The sequence below is a fragment of the Cotesia glomerata genome, linkage group LG7, assembly GCF_020080835.1.
Source record: "Cotesia glomerata isolate CgM1 linkage group LG7, MPM_Cglom_v2.3, whole genome shotgun sequence".
NCBI classification, from domain to species: Eukaryota; Metazoa; Arthropoda; class Insecta; order Hymenoptera; family Braconidae; genus Cotesia; species Cotesia glomerata.
In genome coordinates, this window is record NC_058164.1 from 1,192,133 (window position 1) to 1,209,572 (window position 17,440).

At 34.1% G+C, this 17,440-nt stretch overlaps 2 protein-coding genes across 3 annotated transcripts; one reads left to right on the forward strand and one right to left on the reverse strand.

The window, feature by feature from the left end:
- The first annotated feature begins 14 nt into the window (after positions 1-14).
- LOC123268492 (serine/threonine-protein kinase PLK1-like) lies at positions 15-6,246 on the forward strand. 2 transcript variants are annotated; one of them, XM_044733616.1, is made up of 10 exons: positions 15-163; positions 315-580; positions 791-1,171; positions 1,271-2,082; positions 3,212-3,316; positions 3,413-3,529; positions 3,646-3,860; positions 3,977-4,897; positions 5,512-5,645; positions 5,762-6,246. In XM_044733616.1, the coding sequence occupies exons 4-10, from the start codon at positions 1,486-1,488 to the stop codon at positions 6,142-6,144; spliced, it is 2,472 nt and encodes an 823-aa protein (XP_044589551.1). In that variant the 5' UTR covers positions 15-163; positions 315-580; positions 791-1,171; positions 1,271-1,485; the 3' UTR covers positions 6,145-6,246. The 2 variants fall into 2 exon arrangements, with proteins under 2 accessions (XP_044589551.1, XP_044589550.1); XM_044733615.1 differs by having other exon boundaries at positions 56-206.
- Positions 6,247-6,423: 177 nt separating this feature from the next.
- Positions 6,424-17,366, reverse strand: LOC123268480 (fibrillin-1-like). The gene is made up of 13 exons (XM_044733577.1): positions 16,767-17,366; positions 16,135-16,446; positions 15,176-15,628; positions 14,957-15,104; positions 14,199-14,425; positions 13,912-14,100; positions 13,663-13,821; positions 13,451-13,588; positions 12,410-13,273; positions 11,177-11,502; positions 9,884-11,090; positions 7,443-7,572; positions 6,424-7,370 (listed from the first exon to the last, which is right to left on the reverse strand). The coding sequence occupies exons 1-13, from the start codon at positions 16,822-16,824 to the stop codon at positions 6,962-6,964; spliced, it is 4,620 nt and encodes a 1,539-aa protein (XP_044589512.1). The 5' UTR covers positions 16,825-17,366; the 3' UTR covers positions 6,424-6,961.
- Between the last annotated feature and the right edge of the window lie 74 nt (positions 17,367-17,440).

Here is a 17,440-nt window from a genome sequence, read left to right on the forward strand (position 1 = left end):
GGGAAAGGTATCAAGAAAATATAAAAGTGGGGATATAGAACCGCTTGGCGCTCGGTATTCGCGCAGCCTCGTTGCTGACTTGAAACTTTTATTTAGTATTCATCAGTCTTCAGTATCCTACCATTATCCTATGCCTATGCAGTATTTATACTACTTTACATCAGTAAGTAGTATGTTAGATCTTTTGTGGCTTGCTGTATTTATTAGTAGGTGCTCCTGTTTTATAAACAATCATTCATAATCATAATATAAACTTCAGTAATAATCTATCAATGTAAATAATACACTATTTGCTTGTGCTTTGTAATTTATAGAATTCAACAATTCAGTGGTTATTTCCTGCAAGATGTTTTAAAATCCGCTACCGCAACCTGAGTATCTCTTTGCTATCCAGTTGAGTTGAGCTCATCGTTGCACCTGTTTATGGAATTCCGTGACTAATATTAATCAAACGCGGCAATGCAACTTGGATTACTATTTACGTTAATCGTAATCGAGATGTAATAAATATCAATTGTAATATGGAGTTATTTTATGAAGCAACAAATTGGAAATATAATTTGGCTGACATTAGTAGCAGGTATGTATTTTAATAATTATAAAAAAAAAAAAAAAAAAAAAAAAAAAAAAAAAAAATGTGGGTAGATACCACAAACGGGTCTGCGATATGTCGTCATATTGGCGGCGCTCTAATTTTAAGATCAATTAATCGTTATTATATGTGCTCCATATTTTTTATTTTTACGATTATTAATATTTTCATAATGAATGCTATTTTTGTTTATTGTAGAGATATAATAAGATTGTGACGTTGATGATGTCAAAGCTGCTGCATTTATGTCGTCTGGAGCTTAACGATCGATCGTCGAAGGAAATTCAACTCTCTGGGAGACATTCGTACTTGTCACGGGTGGAGCCTTGGCCTGTTACTTCATTATTACCTTCGACATTATTACAATCCTCGAAAAAAATCTATTTTTGCTGCCAACTATTTTATATACCATAATTATTTCATGTTACGGTAATACAGATATATTTTGATATCTTGGAGTAATCAATTAGTATCAGTACCTCTTTATAAGACCACGACACGTGAATTATTTATTTTTGTGCTGGAATTTTCTTAGCTGAAGATAATATAGTTTAAATAATCAACCGGACATTGTATAAGGTGAGAATTATTAAATAAAAAATTCCAACTGTGATATTCCAAAGTTAAATAGTATGGTGATGAACAATTGTTAAAAAAAAATATTCTCTTTGTTTGTAGTTTAAATAGACAAGCCTTTAGATAAGAAAAAAAAAATAAGGATACAAATACCAATGTGCCTCAAACGATGATAACAACGAGTGAGTGTACAATAAAAAATTTTGAGTGACTAAAAAAGAAGATAAATATTAACCCTGGGTCATCGTTCGTAATTACCGTTGAATAATAATATCAAATAAGATAACGTCGATTTAAAGAGTAGTTCTTTAACAAAAATGAATATACCGTACGAAATGAGCAAAGAAAGTTTAATGGTTATTAAAGATAATAATAACTTAAACTCAAAAGTTTGGATTACCAGTGATGGTAAAACCTGTTCAACATGTGCGCCGTGTACATCAACGATTCGACCGTGTACCAGTCGAACCGCATCATCACTTCCTGCATCGCTGAGAGACTTGCCCATTAATCGGGATGCAAGACGTTCTCGCTCCGAACCAGGGAGCCTGTCTTACTCTAAGACAGTTACTAATCCAATGGGCATTTCAACAGGGATAGTAACGACCGTGTCCTCATCAACGACACAAGGAAGATCATCAACAGCACCAGCCGCTGCGACAGTACGAATTTCAAGTCTTGACGGACTTGATTCCTTGGGCGTTCGCTCAGATACGACAAGTCGATCAACTAACAATGGACCGAGGACCAATGACAATGCTACTGGCTCTTCTTCAGCATTTGCATCTCCAGCAAATCAACTAGTACCGGTGAATAATAAATCGTGGGACAATAATTCTGCTGAGAATGAGTCTGATTACGTTGTGGACCCAGTACAGGGCAATGCATATCACAAGGGACAATTTCTTGGAAAGGTTCGTATACGGTTGTTACACGCCTTTCACGTTTACATCATTATCTCATACATTGAAATAACTCGTTTATCATTTATGTACATACATACATACATATATATATATATATATATATATATATATATATGTTATAGATAGGATATTTATATACTTATATAGATATGGTAGTATACTTTATACGCCTAATATAAGTTATAATAGTCGTTGAACCTTTTACTACTTGGTATCTTTGTGACGATGTCTTAGTCGTTCAGCTCCTGCTGACGTTATGCACCCGTACGCGGCGGCCTTGTTCACCGTCGTGAGAACAAGGGGACGAACCCCCCCCCCCCTGAGGGTTTTATTCTACCTGAGTCCCATGTTACTTATTCGCTCTATCTATATGTATAAACCTATATATAATCAAGTCCCACAAGTATAAATGTGTATACGTTGACTCTACTTTACTCTCGCTCTCATATACCATACCAACTCAAGCAAGTTCAGTTCGATGCACTTTTTTTCTCCTTGACTCTCAACGGAAGTTACACCCCTCTCACTTCTCAGCCTTTTTTCTTCTTCTTCTTCTTCTTCTTCGTCTTCGTATTTTTACTCTTTTTTTTATCATCTCAAATCGTGTATCTCCTGCGTACACTTTCTATGTAATAATATACCTAAAGGCAGTCGCTACTGCTGCTTTTTATTTTCCCTTTATTCATCACATTACGTTATTTTATCCTTATTGTTGTTATTATTATCATCATTTAATATTATTTATATTAAACTTTTGCACGAAGAAATTTATTGCTCAATCAAACAGTCAATCCGTACAAAAGTGTTAGTTAGTTCTTTAAGTTCAAATTTTTGACGACAATGTGACCGAATTTCTGGCATGTCTCAAGTCTTACAAACCAGACTACTCATTTATTTTTGGTTTGTTGCGTGACGCTCACGGATCATATTCTTTCCTACTTACAGTAGTATGTGCGTGTCTATTCGATTACTTAAGTCTCAAGGGAACAAAATATTTTTATTTATGTCAGTCTCTGTAATAGAAAAAAAAAATATTAATTTAATTGAAACCAATGCTTATCTTCAACAAATACAATAAATAAAGCATAATATGATTACTTTTTTTTTTCCTTTTTAGGGCGGTTTCGCACGAGTTTACTTGATGACTGATATAGCCAATGGGAAAAAATATGCCTGTAAAATAATTCCGAAGAACCGTATGCAGAAAATTCATATCCAAAAAGTATGAACAATAATTTATGTAACAATTACATTAGTGTAATTAAGTATGAGTATCCTGGTTTATTATTTAATGAAAAATATTTATTACCGTAAACAGATTGCACGTGAAATAATGATACACAAAGACTTGAATCACATAAATGTTGTACAAATGCATCATTACTTCGAGGATAGTTTAAATGTCTACATGCTTTTAGAAGCGTGTCCAAGAAAGGTATGAAAAATTTCTCTTTGTTTCTTCACGCACAATCATTCATCCTTACAAGCGATGACACTAATGTCAATAGTTTAATAATTATAATTTAATTTTATGCTTTCATAAATTCATAGAGTTTAATGCACGTGCTTAAATACCGAGGTAAAGTTACTGAACCAGAAGCACGTTATTATATGAAACAAATGGTTACTGGTGTAGCCTACATCCACTCTCAGAAAGTTGTTCATCGTGATCTCAAACCAGGAAATATGTTTTTATCCGATGGGATGATTGTTAAGATCGGAGACTTTGGTATGGCAACGCGACCTGATGGTCAAAGAAGGCGTGTGTAAGTTAAACATTTTATGTCTATATCTCAATCTTAATCTCAATCTCAATCTCTAAGAAATAGTCATAATAATTATATTAATGGCCATTAAATACATAACTGTGTACATTCTGTAGAACGGTATGCGGAACACCGAATTATATTGCTCCGGAAGTTCTGTACAAGCAAGCTCACAGTTACGAAGCAGATGTGTGGGCTCTAGGATGTATTTTGTACGCATTATTGGCGGGTCAACCGCCATTCGATACCGCCACCCTAAAGGAAACCTACTCGAGAATATGTAACAATAGCTACAAGAAACTTGATGACTCCATCGTGAGCTCAAGCGGCCAGGATTTAATTCGCTGGCTTCTTCAACCACTACCGGAACTTCGACCGTCATTGGAACGAGTCAAAGAGCATCCGTATCTCACAATGGAATATGTACCCGCAAAATTAGCTCATTCATGCTGCTACAGAATGCCGACAATTCACAGCTCGTTAATCGATACCAATGGAAAGTCATCATTACTCGCACCCTGTTCAACTTTACCCTCCGGGTCTTCACTGTCTTCCGCCTCATCTAGATCATCAACCTTTCAACGCAATCCCATGGGCGCCGTACCACTACCAGTCCTCGCAAATGTTCCACACATTGAAAATAAATCCAAGAGTATTGCTGCTATCGCCACTGTCAAGCCAATTGCCCTTCAGACCCACAAAGAAACCCAAAAAAAATCAAAAGTCAGCCACTGGCTCGTTCGGAAATTCCCAAAACTTACCAAGTTACGTCATAGAATCGGTAGCTTTCTGTATCCAGACCGTAAAAAGTCTTCAGAGAGTGCAATGATGCATCGCGCATTGGAACATTGTCTTGCTGAGATACGGTACAATAGAACAACGTGCAATCCACTACCGGTTGATGGAGCTATTCCCCTATTTATTACAAAGTGGATTGATTACTCTAATAAATATGGATTATGCTTTCAATTGTCTGACCGCTCAGTAGGTGTTTTATTCAATGATAGTACCAAGATGAGTTACACTCGTGACAGAAGGTATTTAAATTACTTGAATATTTTCTTACTCTTTATTTATTTATTTATTTGTAAAGAAACGCTCTCGGCAATTTACAACAATATGTTACATTTTTATGTATAGAATGTTTAGAATTAATAATTTTATACAATACATAGAACCTGCAAAGAGAAGATAAATTAAGAAAATTTTTTAAAATTTAAGAAATTAAATAATTAAATTTGGAAGAAAAAATTATAAAAAATTTCCGAGAATAAGAAAACCCTAATATGTCTGATAATTATAATCACTATTTGATAGTTTATAATCCCTACTTGTACACCTGGAATGTTATTATTTTAGAATCATCCTTTTTGCTTCACTTTTTATTGTATCTACTGGTCTTCCAAAAATGTCAATATCAATAGCATATTTGTTAATGATTTTGCCTATTCTGTATATCGGTGCACGTGTAGAGAATCGCGACCTTATTGATGGTAAATTTAACAGTCCTAGTACACGTAGACAAGTGCTGGGTATATTAAAACTGAGACGTATTTTTTATAATTTATTTTTTTTCTGATTTTATTTATTTATTTATTTGCATTGAATGTACAACTGTATATTTATTTTTACTATTATTTCAATGTTTCAGACGAGTTGAATACACGACACCGGATGATGAAGTAACACGTTACGCTCGTGAACGCGATATACCTACATTCATGCACGAGAAGCTTGAACTTCTTCGGCATTTCACTGAATACATGGACGATCACCTTACTAATGGTATGTTTCTTAACTTATATTTTTATTCTTATACTTTAATGGATAAGAAATAAAATTAGCAGAAAATGAGAATTGTTGTTATTATTATGTGTTAATGGTCAACATTGTAAATACAGGTGGTGAAATAGGAGACAGTACCACGAAAGTATCGCGAAGAAACTCTAGCAACGTTCCAAGGATGCGTCGTTGGCTACGTACAGATAAGGCTATCGTTATGGAGCTAACGGTTCCGCTGCTGCAAGTTAATTTTTTAGTTGATCATACCAAGATCGTCGTATCAGAAGGTGCACGAGCTAGAGACTATCTTGTAACGTATATTGACGCTGACAGACACGCGGTCTCTTATTGGTTACGTGATTTACGTGATTGTGGTTGTACGAGTGAGCTTTATGAACGTTTAAATTATGTTTGCAAAGCGTCACGTGAATTTGTTCATTTAGAACATAATGCTGCGTATTCTGAGATTTCAAGTAATCGCGGTATTAATTCACGCGCTTGAGTTATAATACTCGGCAATAATTAAATGTCTTCCGGGGCAATAATTCATTATTCAAGTAATTAAGACAAAAATAAATAAGGAAAATACAAAAAAAAAAAAAAAGAATATGATAAAAAATTATAAATCATTATATAATATTAGCAAAACAGTTAGATTAGTTATAGTGAAACGGTTGATAAGTTCTAGTTGTTTTTGATTAAAAAAATAATGATAAAAAGCAAATATATTTTTCGATATTCGTCGATGGTTATATTTTATTAAAACAAGTTATCTATTTCGATAGAAGAGAAATTTAATTTTTTGATGACCAAATTATAAATTTTTTTTTTTTTTTTTTTTTTTTTTTTTCGAGACAGGGTAATTTTGTATCCTCTGGCCTTTAATTTTTTTGTTTCAAACATACGTCGTTATTGCTGTGATTATTATTATTATTAATATTATTATTTTCATTATTATTTAACAAGTCATTTTATAATGTTTGTTATTGAATTATTATGGTGATACTGTGAAAAAATGGTATGTTATCTGCACAATTTATGTCAGATTATAAAATAATCTTATTAAAGTGTACAAAATTTACCGATTTAGATATATGTACACGTCGATTGTTATGAAGTATATTACGTATATTTATTTATAGTTAATTAATTAATTTTTTTTGTTTTTTACATAATTTTTTTCCACATGTACATGAAAAAAATAATTCACCCGTGTACTTTAACACAGCAAAGCTGTCGTTATAATTACAACGATCTCAAATAGTCAATTGTTTGTTTTTATTTATTACATATTACCTTTCATTAATATAAAATCACATTTAGAATTCATACTCTGTTACAAAAATAAAGAGTTTCGCAACTGCGCTACCAGCAAAAGCATTATTGTGATATATTTCCATGCTGAGGTCCAGCTCGATCTCTTGTGGTCCAGGCAGAACGCGTGTGAGTACCAGAACTGCTTGAGAAGGAGTGGGTCTACGCAGAGCAAAGCAAGATTCAGTAGCACGCATAACTCCTGGTGGTGCTCGGGCTTCATTGAATGCCATGCTGAATCTGACAACTGATCCGGGTAAGTGAGTACCACGCATTGTAAATAATTCTAGCTGGCTAGTTGGTGGTAGCGGAAACATGCTAACGAAGGTGATAAAGTTAAAAGAATAATGAGCGGGTGATCGGAAACAAGCAAGATCTCCGCTTGGGCAATAACGTGACGAACGTACGCATCGACTGAAAATAAATTCAATATATAAATTTATAACATTTATTGAAAATTTTTTATATTTTTCGGCAAAAACCTACTTAATTCTCGAAGGATCCTGATGATAACCAGGCGGACAGTTAATTTTGTTGCATCGAAAACTCCCACGTGTATTTTGACATATTTCCTCAGGTTCACGACACATACGCCCATTTGCACATTCATCGATATCTAAAAAAAAAAATATTAATTTATTACCCACACTACTCGAATTATTTTAACTAGCAACCTTGCAGTCAATATGTGACTGCCGTGACTTTTGGACTATAAATAAATAAAATTTTGCTTTATTGAATAATGATTTTTGTTAAATTGCACTGTACTTCCTTAACTATTGATGTTTTTAAAGATATAAGCTCATCCCGATGTTACACTTATCAGGAGCTTTCATTTGAGTACCCACATGCATTTTGATATATTTTTCATATATACATATATATAATATATATAAATATATGAAAAATTGATGTGGGGACTCAAATGAAAGGTCTCGATGAGTGTAACAACGAGATGAGCTTATATCTTTAAAAATGTCAATAGTTTACAATATACAAGGTAATTTCTTAATTATGTATTTAGAGATAAAGCATTTTCGAATGCAGCCTAAATACTTATCATTATAAATTGACTATCGGTGAGAATGACATGAAACTTTGAAAAGGCACAAATTCAAATCAAGATCTTTGCAAAGATACTAAATTTCTCTAAAAAAACCGATTTTATCATATGACTATCCTGGACACAAAATTATTCTTATCTATATATATATAAGCGAAATACCACTCACTCATCACGAGATCTCCGAAACTATTCGCCCGATTGACTTGAAATTTAGCATAGTTACTCCATTCGTGATGTAGACGCTCACTAAGAACGGATTTTACGCAATTCCTAGCCAAAATGAATTTTTCGTCTACCATCACATATGCCCTCCCCTCCCTCCCTCTCATTCTTCTCCTCCCCTCCCGTGCCCTATAATCTTTCCCCTTCCCTATATCTCTCTCTTTTTTGGGAGCGAAATATCATTTTGACCCTCTAATCTAAGAAACCATCAGTGGCACCCGTAAATTATCGAACTCAACCCCCCTACAACCACCCACGCTAATCAACCGTTGCCATGGTTACCATTGTCATGGTTATCGTTGCCATGGTTACCGTTGCTATGGTTACCGTTGCCGTGGTTACCGTTGCCATGGTTACCGTTACCATGGTTGCCGTTACCATGGTTACCGTTATCATGGTTACCGTTGCTATAATAACTGTCAAAATGATTGATTTTAAATTTTATCGATTGACTGTTGGGACAGTAGGAATTCATAATCATACGTTTTTAAGAAAGAATAGCTAAATCATTAATAACTGAAATAACTTATATGTATTGGAATAATCATGAAGGATGAACTCGATTATATCATAACACAGATAAATTAAACATAAATATTATCAAGTTGATATTGTTAAATGATTATACTGATTTTAATGATTAAAATTAAAATGGTAAATTGTGTCTGATGCGTCTTCTCTAAAATTTTACAACGATATCGTTAAATTATTATAAAAAACGGTCGATTTAAGATAATTTCTAATAAAATGAGTAATAATAAATATATTTTTAATACCACTTAATCTGTTATGAATTTATTAATAACTAGCTGATACACGCCCGCTTCGATAGGAATACAATAAATTTTTATGGTGTAACCTAGATGAAAAATATAAACAAAATGGTTAATTTCAAAAGATAATGAATATAAATTTTGAATTAGAGAAAAGTGATTGTTTGTGATGACCGGTGTTAGCGAGTATTAAATATATGAGAAAAGTATTTTATTATTAACATTTTTTAAAATTAAAAAATTATTGACATTTTTAAAATTAAATAATACTATGAAGCGGAAAAGAATAGGAGTTACGGATAATTATTACGTGAATCGTTCCAACATTCACGTAACAGAATAATTGGAGGAGGAAGAGATTGAGAAAGAAATAGGAAGGACCTTCTTAATAAGAGTTTACAGAATATGCGAGAAACAATTCAGATAGCTCGGACAGGGATTCGAACCCAGAACCTTCCGGTGACATGTCGGCTACTCTACCATTTGACCTATCCGGTCTAGACTAAATGTTTAGGATAACATTATTATAATGGGAACGCATCTCACTACACAGTACGTCATGGGTGATGCGGAAATCTGTCTAATGACAGATTTACTGACTAACTGACCCATTGATTGATTGATTATTAATAATAAAATACTTTTCTCATATATTTAATACTCGCTAACACCGGTTATCATAAACAATCACTTTTCTCTAATTCAAAATTTATATTAATTATCTTTTTGAAATTAATCATTTTGTTTATATTTTTCATCTAGGTTACAACATAAAATTTTATTGTATGCCCAGCGAAGCGGGTGGGTATCAGCTAGTTCTCTTAATAACATAGATTACAGCTTCTTTGATTAAAATAAAAATTTACCTTGACACGTTCTAGCATCACTGCCAAGTCTGTAACCCTCAGGACACCGACAGGAATAACTGCCAGGTGTATTATCGCAAATCCCAACACAAAGATTATTTTCTTTAAACTCAGTACATTCATCGACATCAGTGCAAGACCTATTGTCAGAATGAAGCCGGTACCCTGGCTTACAACTGCACCGGTAGCTGCCCCAAGTATTAACACAGTTGTGTTGGCATATTCCCGGAGATTTTTCGCATTCATTTGTGTCTTGACAGGCAGTGCCCTTGGAAGATTTCTCGTAACCCGTATCACAGACACACCGATACGAGCCAACGGTATTTTCACAACGTCCACCGCTCCCGCAGACATTGCCGCTAAACATACTGCATTCATCAATGTCAATGCACTCTCGATTGGGCCCGAGAGCGTGTCCAGCCGGGCAGGAGCACAAATATCCACCTTGTCGGTTCTCGCATGTTTGATCAGGTCCGCATTCATGTGTACCCGTAGCACACTCATCTAGATCTACACATCGCGAGGTAACAGAATCCAAGGTCCATCCAGCTCCACAAATTACTCGAGAGACGCACCGGTAAGAGCCTACGGTGTTGATACATCGCTGAAGAGGTGAACGGGCGCATGGGTTCGATGGTCCGTAACATTCGTCAATATCAATACACTGGCCACTTGATCCTGGTTCAAATCCCCGTGGACAAGAATGCTGTTCTGGTTGATTGCGCGATCCAATTACTGGTGTATTTACTGATGTTACTGCTGTTCCTTGTATTTCAGATGATTGTGTTGGTGTTAATCTTGTTGGTGTTACTCTTGTTGGAGTTACTCTTGGTCGTGTTGGTGCAGGTCTTGGTGATGTCGTTGTGATTATTGTTGGCGCTGTTGGTGTTGTTAATGCTTTTATTGGAGCTAAAGTAGTTGATGTAGTTACGGGTGGTCGTCGTGTTGTCCAAGTTTGACCTCTTAGATTTCTATCGCAACGATAAGATCCAAGCGTATTGCGACAATGATATCCTTCACCACAATCGTGAGTTCCGAGAAGACATTCATCGTCGTCCTCGCATATTTCCGTAGCGGCATTCAAGGTATAACCAGTTCCGCATGGTAAAAATCTCACGCAGTTGTAACTACCAAGTGTATTATCGCATCGCTGAGTTGGCAGGCAATCATTTTCCAGCAGCTGACATTCATTAATATCTACACATGCCTAAATTAAGTTTTTATTATTTAAATTATTCAATGTAACAATAAAAAAAAAAAAAAAAAATTGTGCAAGATCTCTGAAATAGATACCTGAGTTAAATTATCTCGTCGAAAACCTATCCGACAGTTGCATGTGTAACTTCCAATGGTATTAACACACTCTTCATTGCTGCTACAAGCCTCTTCAACTTCATCGCATTCATTTATATCCAGACAACCACGATTTCTTACGTTTTTAAAACCTTCTGAACAGGTTTTAGTATCATCTGGTCTTACGGTTGATTGAATTTCACTATCGTCTTGGGTTGTTGGCTCCGTTATAGGAGTAGGAGCTCGCACACATGTGTAACCTCCTGGTTGATTATAGCATACTTCTGCTCCGCACAAATTTACTTGACCCGCACATTCGTCAATGTCTGTAAGAACGTTAATAAAAAATTTCACAACTGAATCGTTTATTTGAGAAACCTCATAAGTAAAAAATACTAAATTTTTCAGGAGAAGCAAAAAACATTTTTCTCGGTTAATTATAAAATAAAGTATAAAATATGTATTAGAACTACAATTAATGAAAACTACAATAAATCATCTATTTTTAAATTCAAATTAATGAACTGAGAGTCAATAATAAAACAACATTTTAATTTATCACCATCTAACTTTGCAAAAATGATTGAAATCAAAGTATTTAACACTAAATATAATGTATTTTTATTTGATTATCATTAATTTCAGAATTTAAATCAATTAAATCAGAGTCAACAATAAAGCAACATATTTTTAATTTTAATCCATTAAGCGAATATTGTAAAACTCATTAAAATTCAAGTATTTAATAGTAAATTTAGTTTCCAATTATCTATTAATCAGTCATTTTAAAATTAAAGTCAGTGAAATTACATCAAACAATAAAACAATAATTTAATTTAATTTTTTTAAACTCATACTGCGAAAATGATTAAAATTTAAGTATTTTGCATTGAACTGAATTTTTTCGACTCAGAAGAAGTTTTTTTGAAAAATAAATTTATTTTTGGAATTTTGAGCACGGATTTAGTATTTTTTGGTGCTGGTATAAGTGAGGGGAAATTCAAAGAACCGAAAAATGCAATAAACCTGATTTCGAAAAAAATATGACTTATGGGGTTTCTCAAATAAACGATTCAATTAAGTAAATAAAATAAAAATTATTGCTTAATAATTTAAAACAACAATGACAAGTGAAGAAAATACAGAAGCTAAAGACATTAAGCATTCAATGCTGAAACAAATAAAAAATTTTATGAAGAAAGAAAACATTAGAAAATAATTAAAAAAATTAACCTTCACATTGACGTGATTTAGAGTCATATCTGAACCCCGCAGGGCAAGCAGGCCGTCTTTTTGGAATGGGTAAATTAGGTCTGTCGCAACGATATGATCCGGGTAAATTGACACATCTTTCTTGTTTAGCATCGCACGGTGACTTGGTACTGCATTCATCAATGTCTTCACATTTTTTACTAGTCATAGAAAACCTATAGCCATCCGTGCAGTCGGGAAGACGAGTAACGCACTCAAAAGTACCTACACGATTGACACAGTACTGATGTAAATGCAGCGGACAATTGTGTAATTTATCAATGCACTCGTCAATATCAACACAAGTTCCATTAAAGGCTCGACGGAATCCTGAATCGCATGGAAGAATTTCATCGCAAACATAAGAGCCATTAGTATTGCGACAAACTTGACTATCCTGGGAGCAATTGTGTCTACCTAGAAGACATTCATCAACGTCACGACACTGCTTACTTGTACGGTCAAAGTACCAGCCAGCGCTGCAAAGAGGCAAGCAATCGTAACCACCAAGACGATTTACACAACGCTCGTGTTCTTGACATCCCGGGCCGTCGGTACATTCATTCAAGTCGTAACAATTGTTATCAATCCATTGGTAGCCTGGTTCACATGCGATTAAAGCTGACGATACTGAAATATTCGATGATTTATTTTCGTCATTTACTAGATAACTTTCATCTATTTTATCAGTCTCAAACTGATCATCTGCAACTTCATTATCTTCTAAATTTTTTTCTTCTTCAAATTCTTCGGCAAAACGACCTCCACACTGATAAGTCCCCGGGAGATTTATGCAAATAGATTTTTCTCTTGGACAAGGATTTAATTCTTCGCACTCATTTATATCTATAAGAAGAAATAAATAGTATTTTATTAATTCCGTTTGTACTTGAAATAATTTAGTACTTACATGCATCGTGCTAATGCCAGCATGCCACGTGCTCTGTACGATTTTAAATTAAATCTTTACATTAATTTAATTTTATTTATTTATTTATTTAGTTATTTATGTTATGAGCTTACCGACGCAAATGCCTAAGCCGCGACTGAATGTATAGCCTTTGCGACACAATATGTCACATTCGTAAGCACCCTCGGTGTTTCTACATTCTTCGACTTCAGGAAGACAACCGTGAAGACCTTCCAAGCACTCATCAACGTCTAGGAAAAAAATAAAGATAAATTATCCATGGTGTCATGATTTTTTTTATCTGTTTTAAAAAATAAAAATACACCTTGGCATGTTTTTCTAGTGATGTCGAGTTTAAATCCAGCTGGGCAACCCTTTGATTCTGTTAGTTCATGACAAGCGTAACTTCCTTCTGTGTTAACGCAAAAATGAGTGTCAATTGGGCATGGCAGTACGTTTATTTGATCTGCACATTCATCGATGTCTTGAATGAAGAAAAAAAAAATAAAAATAAATTATCTTCTTCAACTAAAGATCAATTTAATTTAATGTCATTTTTATATTGATAAATTACCAGAGCAAACTTGAAATTGTTTATCCCACACGTAACCTGGAGGGCAAGATTCTTTAAAGTCCAATTGAGCCTCTTGACCCTTGAACTTTGATTTAAATCTTCGCTTCTTCGATATACAGATATAAGACCCGACGACATTCTCGCATTTTTCTCTCGCACGGCAAGGGTTTTCCAGACATTCATCGACGTCTTTGAGACAAATACCAAAGCCACAGAGCAAGTAAGACACAGAGAGGACAAAATAGAGACACACAAAGGTCAAGGTCGATTATCAAAAGACTACTTACCATCGCAAACACGAGCGCTGGCATTAAATCGATAACCAGGCGGACAGCGTGGTTTCTTTTTATCCTTGGGCTTATCTCGAGACTTTGGAGTAGATGTAATCACCTCCGTCGGCTTTAGTTGACATGAATGACCATCCTTTGCTAATTCAAACCCTGGATCACATTCACATTTCACTGCTGTCCCTGTATCGGTGCATCGATGCTCACATGGATTGTCTGATTCACATCTAAGTGTAAAAAAAAATTCAATAATATTTATTTGATATTTTGTAAAAAAAAAATTATCCGGCCTTAAATCGAGAGTATATATTTAAATTTAATTTCACTCTGTCTAGCTAATGTCTGGCTTATAAATTATGCCAAGTATGTTAATCATTCCGTTATTGCAACGTCAGTTACTTTAAAACTTTGAAGCTACTTATGAAATTAGCTTCTATTTGTATACACACACAGAGAGTAAGATAAAAATAGAAATTGATGACTGAAAATTTTCACATGAGTATAGGTCAAGGTTGTAACCTTAGAAGCGTAAGAAACTCTTGTTTACGTTTGATTCGGTATTTTAATTTTCTAATTCTTATTCTTAACTATTTTCAGTGCGTCATATATTTCTTCTCTTTAAATGGTAGGAAGAATTTTAAGTGGATTTAATTTCTGATAAAAACAAGCTTTTTAATTAATAATTTTGTGTATTATCTAAATAATAAATATTATTTTTTATTATTTAATTAAAAATATTTTAAACAATTAAATTTTACCGATTTATTGGACCATCTGTTCTGCAGGTTTTCTGATCTTCAAGAAGAACATAGCCTTTCGGACATTCACAATAATAAGACCCTGGGGTAGGGACACAGATATGCGAGCAGAGGAGATTTTTCAGGATCTGACAGATGTCATCGAGCGCTGCAATATAAATAAAATAAAATATTGTTTAAATTTAAGTAATTTTTATTAAATTATTTTTTTTTATTTACGAGGTGTAGGTATTCCATCGTCTGAAGTCGTGGTCAATGAAGAAGAATCTGTTAAATCAGTGCTATCATCGGGAAACATAACGTCGAAATCTATATCTGTGGTTGAACTTGAACTTGATGAACTAATTGCTGTACTTTTAGTTTTACTAGTAGTGTCACTTGAACTTGTTGATGAGCTAATTGCTGTACTTTTAGTTTTACTGGTATTATCACTTGAAGTTGTTGATGAGCTAATTGCTGTACTTTTAGTTTTGCTGGTAGCATCAGTAGAATTATCATCATCAGTTGATTTGGAAGTTACTTCCAAACTAGGAGTACTTTCTGTTTCTGTAGTGGGAGGTGTCGTAGTAGAAGATGTTTCACGACAACATTCGAGAAAAGCCGGATCCCAAGGAACACCGAATGAAAAATCGTTTAACGCACATCCTTGTCCCAAAGACCCGGTAAGTATACCTAGAAATAATAATGATACTAAAATTAGCAGACGTTTTAAAATTTTTTCGACGGTCTAATTAGCAATTGGTTTAACTCCTTATTTATTAGAGGGTGATTTTTTAACATTTTGATGTCGCAATAGCCCAATTATAAATTATTTGAATAATTTAAACCAAAATATTATACCTTTATTAGATATTAATAGTATTGAATGGTTTTTTAAAGTGACAATGATAATAAATTTTAAACTAATTGTTTTTTTCGTACAAATGGAAGATTCTCTAAAATGGAGTTAGACAATTTGCTAATTAGAACGTCGTTTTATTTTTTTCATCAATTGAATTAGAAGTAAAAAAATATTCCATGTACAATTTTAAAAATTTTCTGCATGTAAAATTTTTTCTTTCAATTTTTTTGCAACCATTTTTCTGACAGAAAAATTCTAAAAATTTTCAGATGTCGGCTAATTTAATTTTCACGAAATAATAAATCTAAGTAAGTTTTTATAATAAAAATTAAATTACCAAGTTTACAGCCTTCACAACAGTCTCGCTGATAATCTCCCAGCGCTCTTGCAGCCCTTGATTTACCGGAACTACCATCAACGCAAGCCTTTCCTTCACGTGCACTCTTTTTGCCCTTGTCACAACTTATTTCATGGTTACCGCGGTTGCAGCAGATGTCTACAGCTTCGAGACAAAGTGCTTGCTGAGCTCTGGGTACATCTGCAACAGGCCCTGCAAATTTCTCGCACCTCAAGCCTTCTTTAGCCCAAGAAGTTCCGAGATCGCAGCATTTTTTAAACGGCGAGCCGCTCTTTGATTGCGCATAATTACCTAAAACGTAACACATACGTTTATTGTAAATTGTAAATAGAATAATTTTTAGATTTTTATTTTATCAAAAATGATAGTAGTGATAACGTTTGCCAACTAGTTTAGTTCGCAAATCAGAGCAAGGTCATGTAGGCAGATAGTATCTAATCAAGAATTCCAATTAATTTACAGCTACTGAGAAGATTTAATTGTTTACCCATACTTTCATTTGACATGTTGATGATCAAACAATTAAATAAAACAACTGCTGTGATCAGATAAAATATCTAAGAAAAATTTAATTAAAGATTAATAAATCAATTTAGATTAATAATACGTACCTTGGTAGGTAATGAAGAAGTTGAGAAGAAAAAAAAGGAACTGTCGATTATACGACATATTTCTTGATGAAACTAAACCAGGACACTGTCAGGCGGAGAACTAATTTCAAAGTAAGACAGTAAAAAAAACTAGATAAAGACTCAGATATCTTGCTGAGTATAAGAAACTAGAGCGATACAATTCAACACGTGCTAGTATCAACCGCCAATTACAAACTGAGTATGCCCTGGTATGGTAAGTCTCGCTGGGAGACTTGACAACGCAATAAGAAACGACACGGGGGTGGTGGTTGCGTCTCATCTTCATTTATACGTACATATCAATGTAGAACATATGTGTGTGTAAATATATTATTGAAATATTGTTGATTCCGGCGACGAAGATAAAGACAACTACGACTTTGTCTAGTGTCCTCAGAAAGCAGATGGCCCATTGGCCTCGAACATCTTCCGCAGAGATGCTGCTGTTGAAAAAATGGTATGGAGTAAAATAAATCAAGTGTCTTTAGTCTTCGAGCATCCGTATGTATCATGCATATGCCGGAGGACGTATGTAAGCCAGAGACACCGGTATCCGATGCCACATTATACATGACATCAAGTGCTCGCAGCTTTTTTAATGCTTCTTTCAGTCAAAGATCTAACCATATGTGTAACAAAGTGGGTATTTTGTT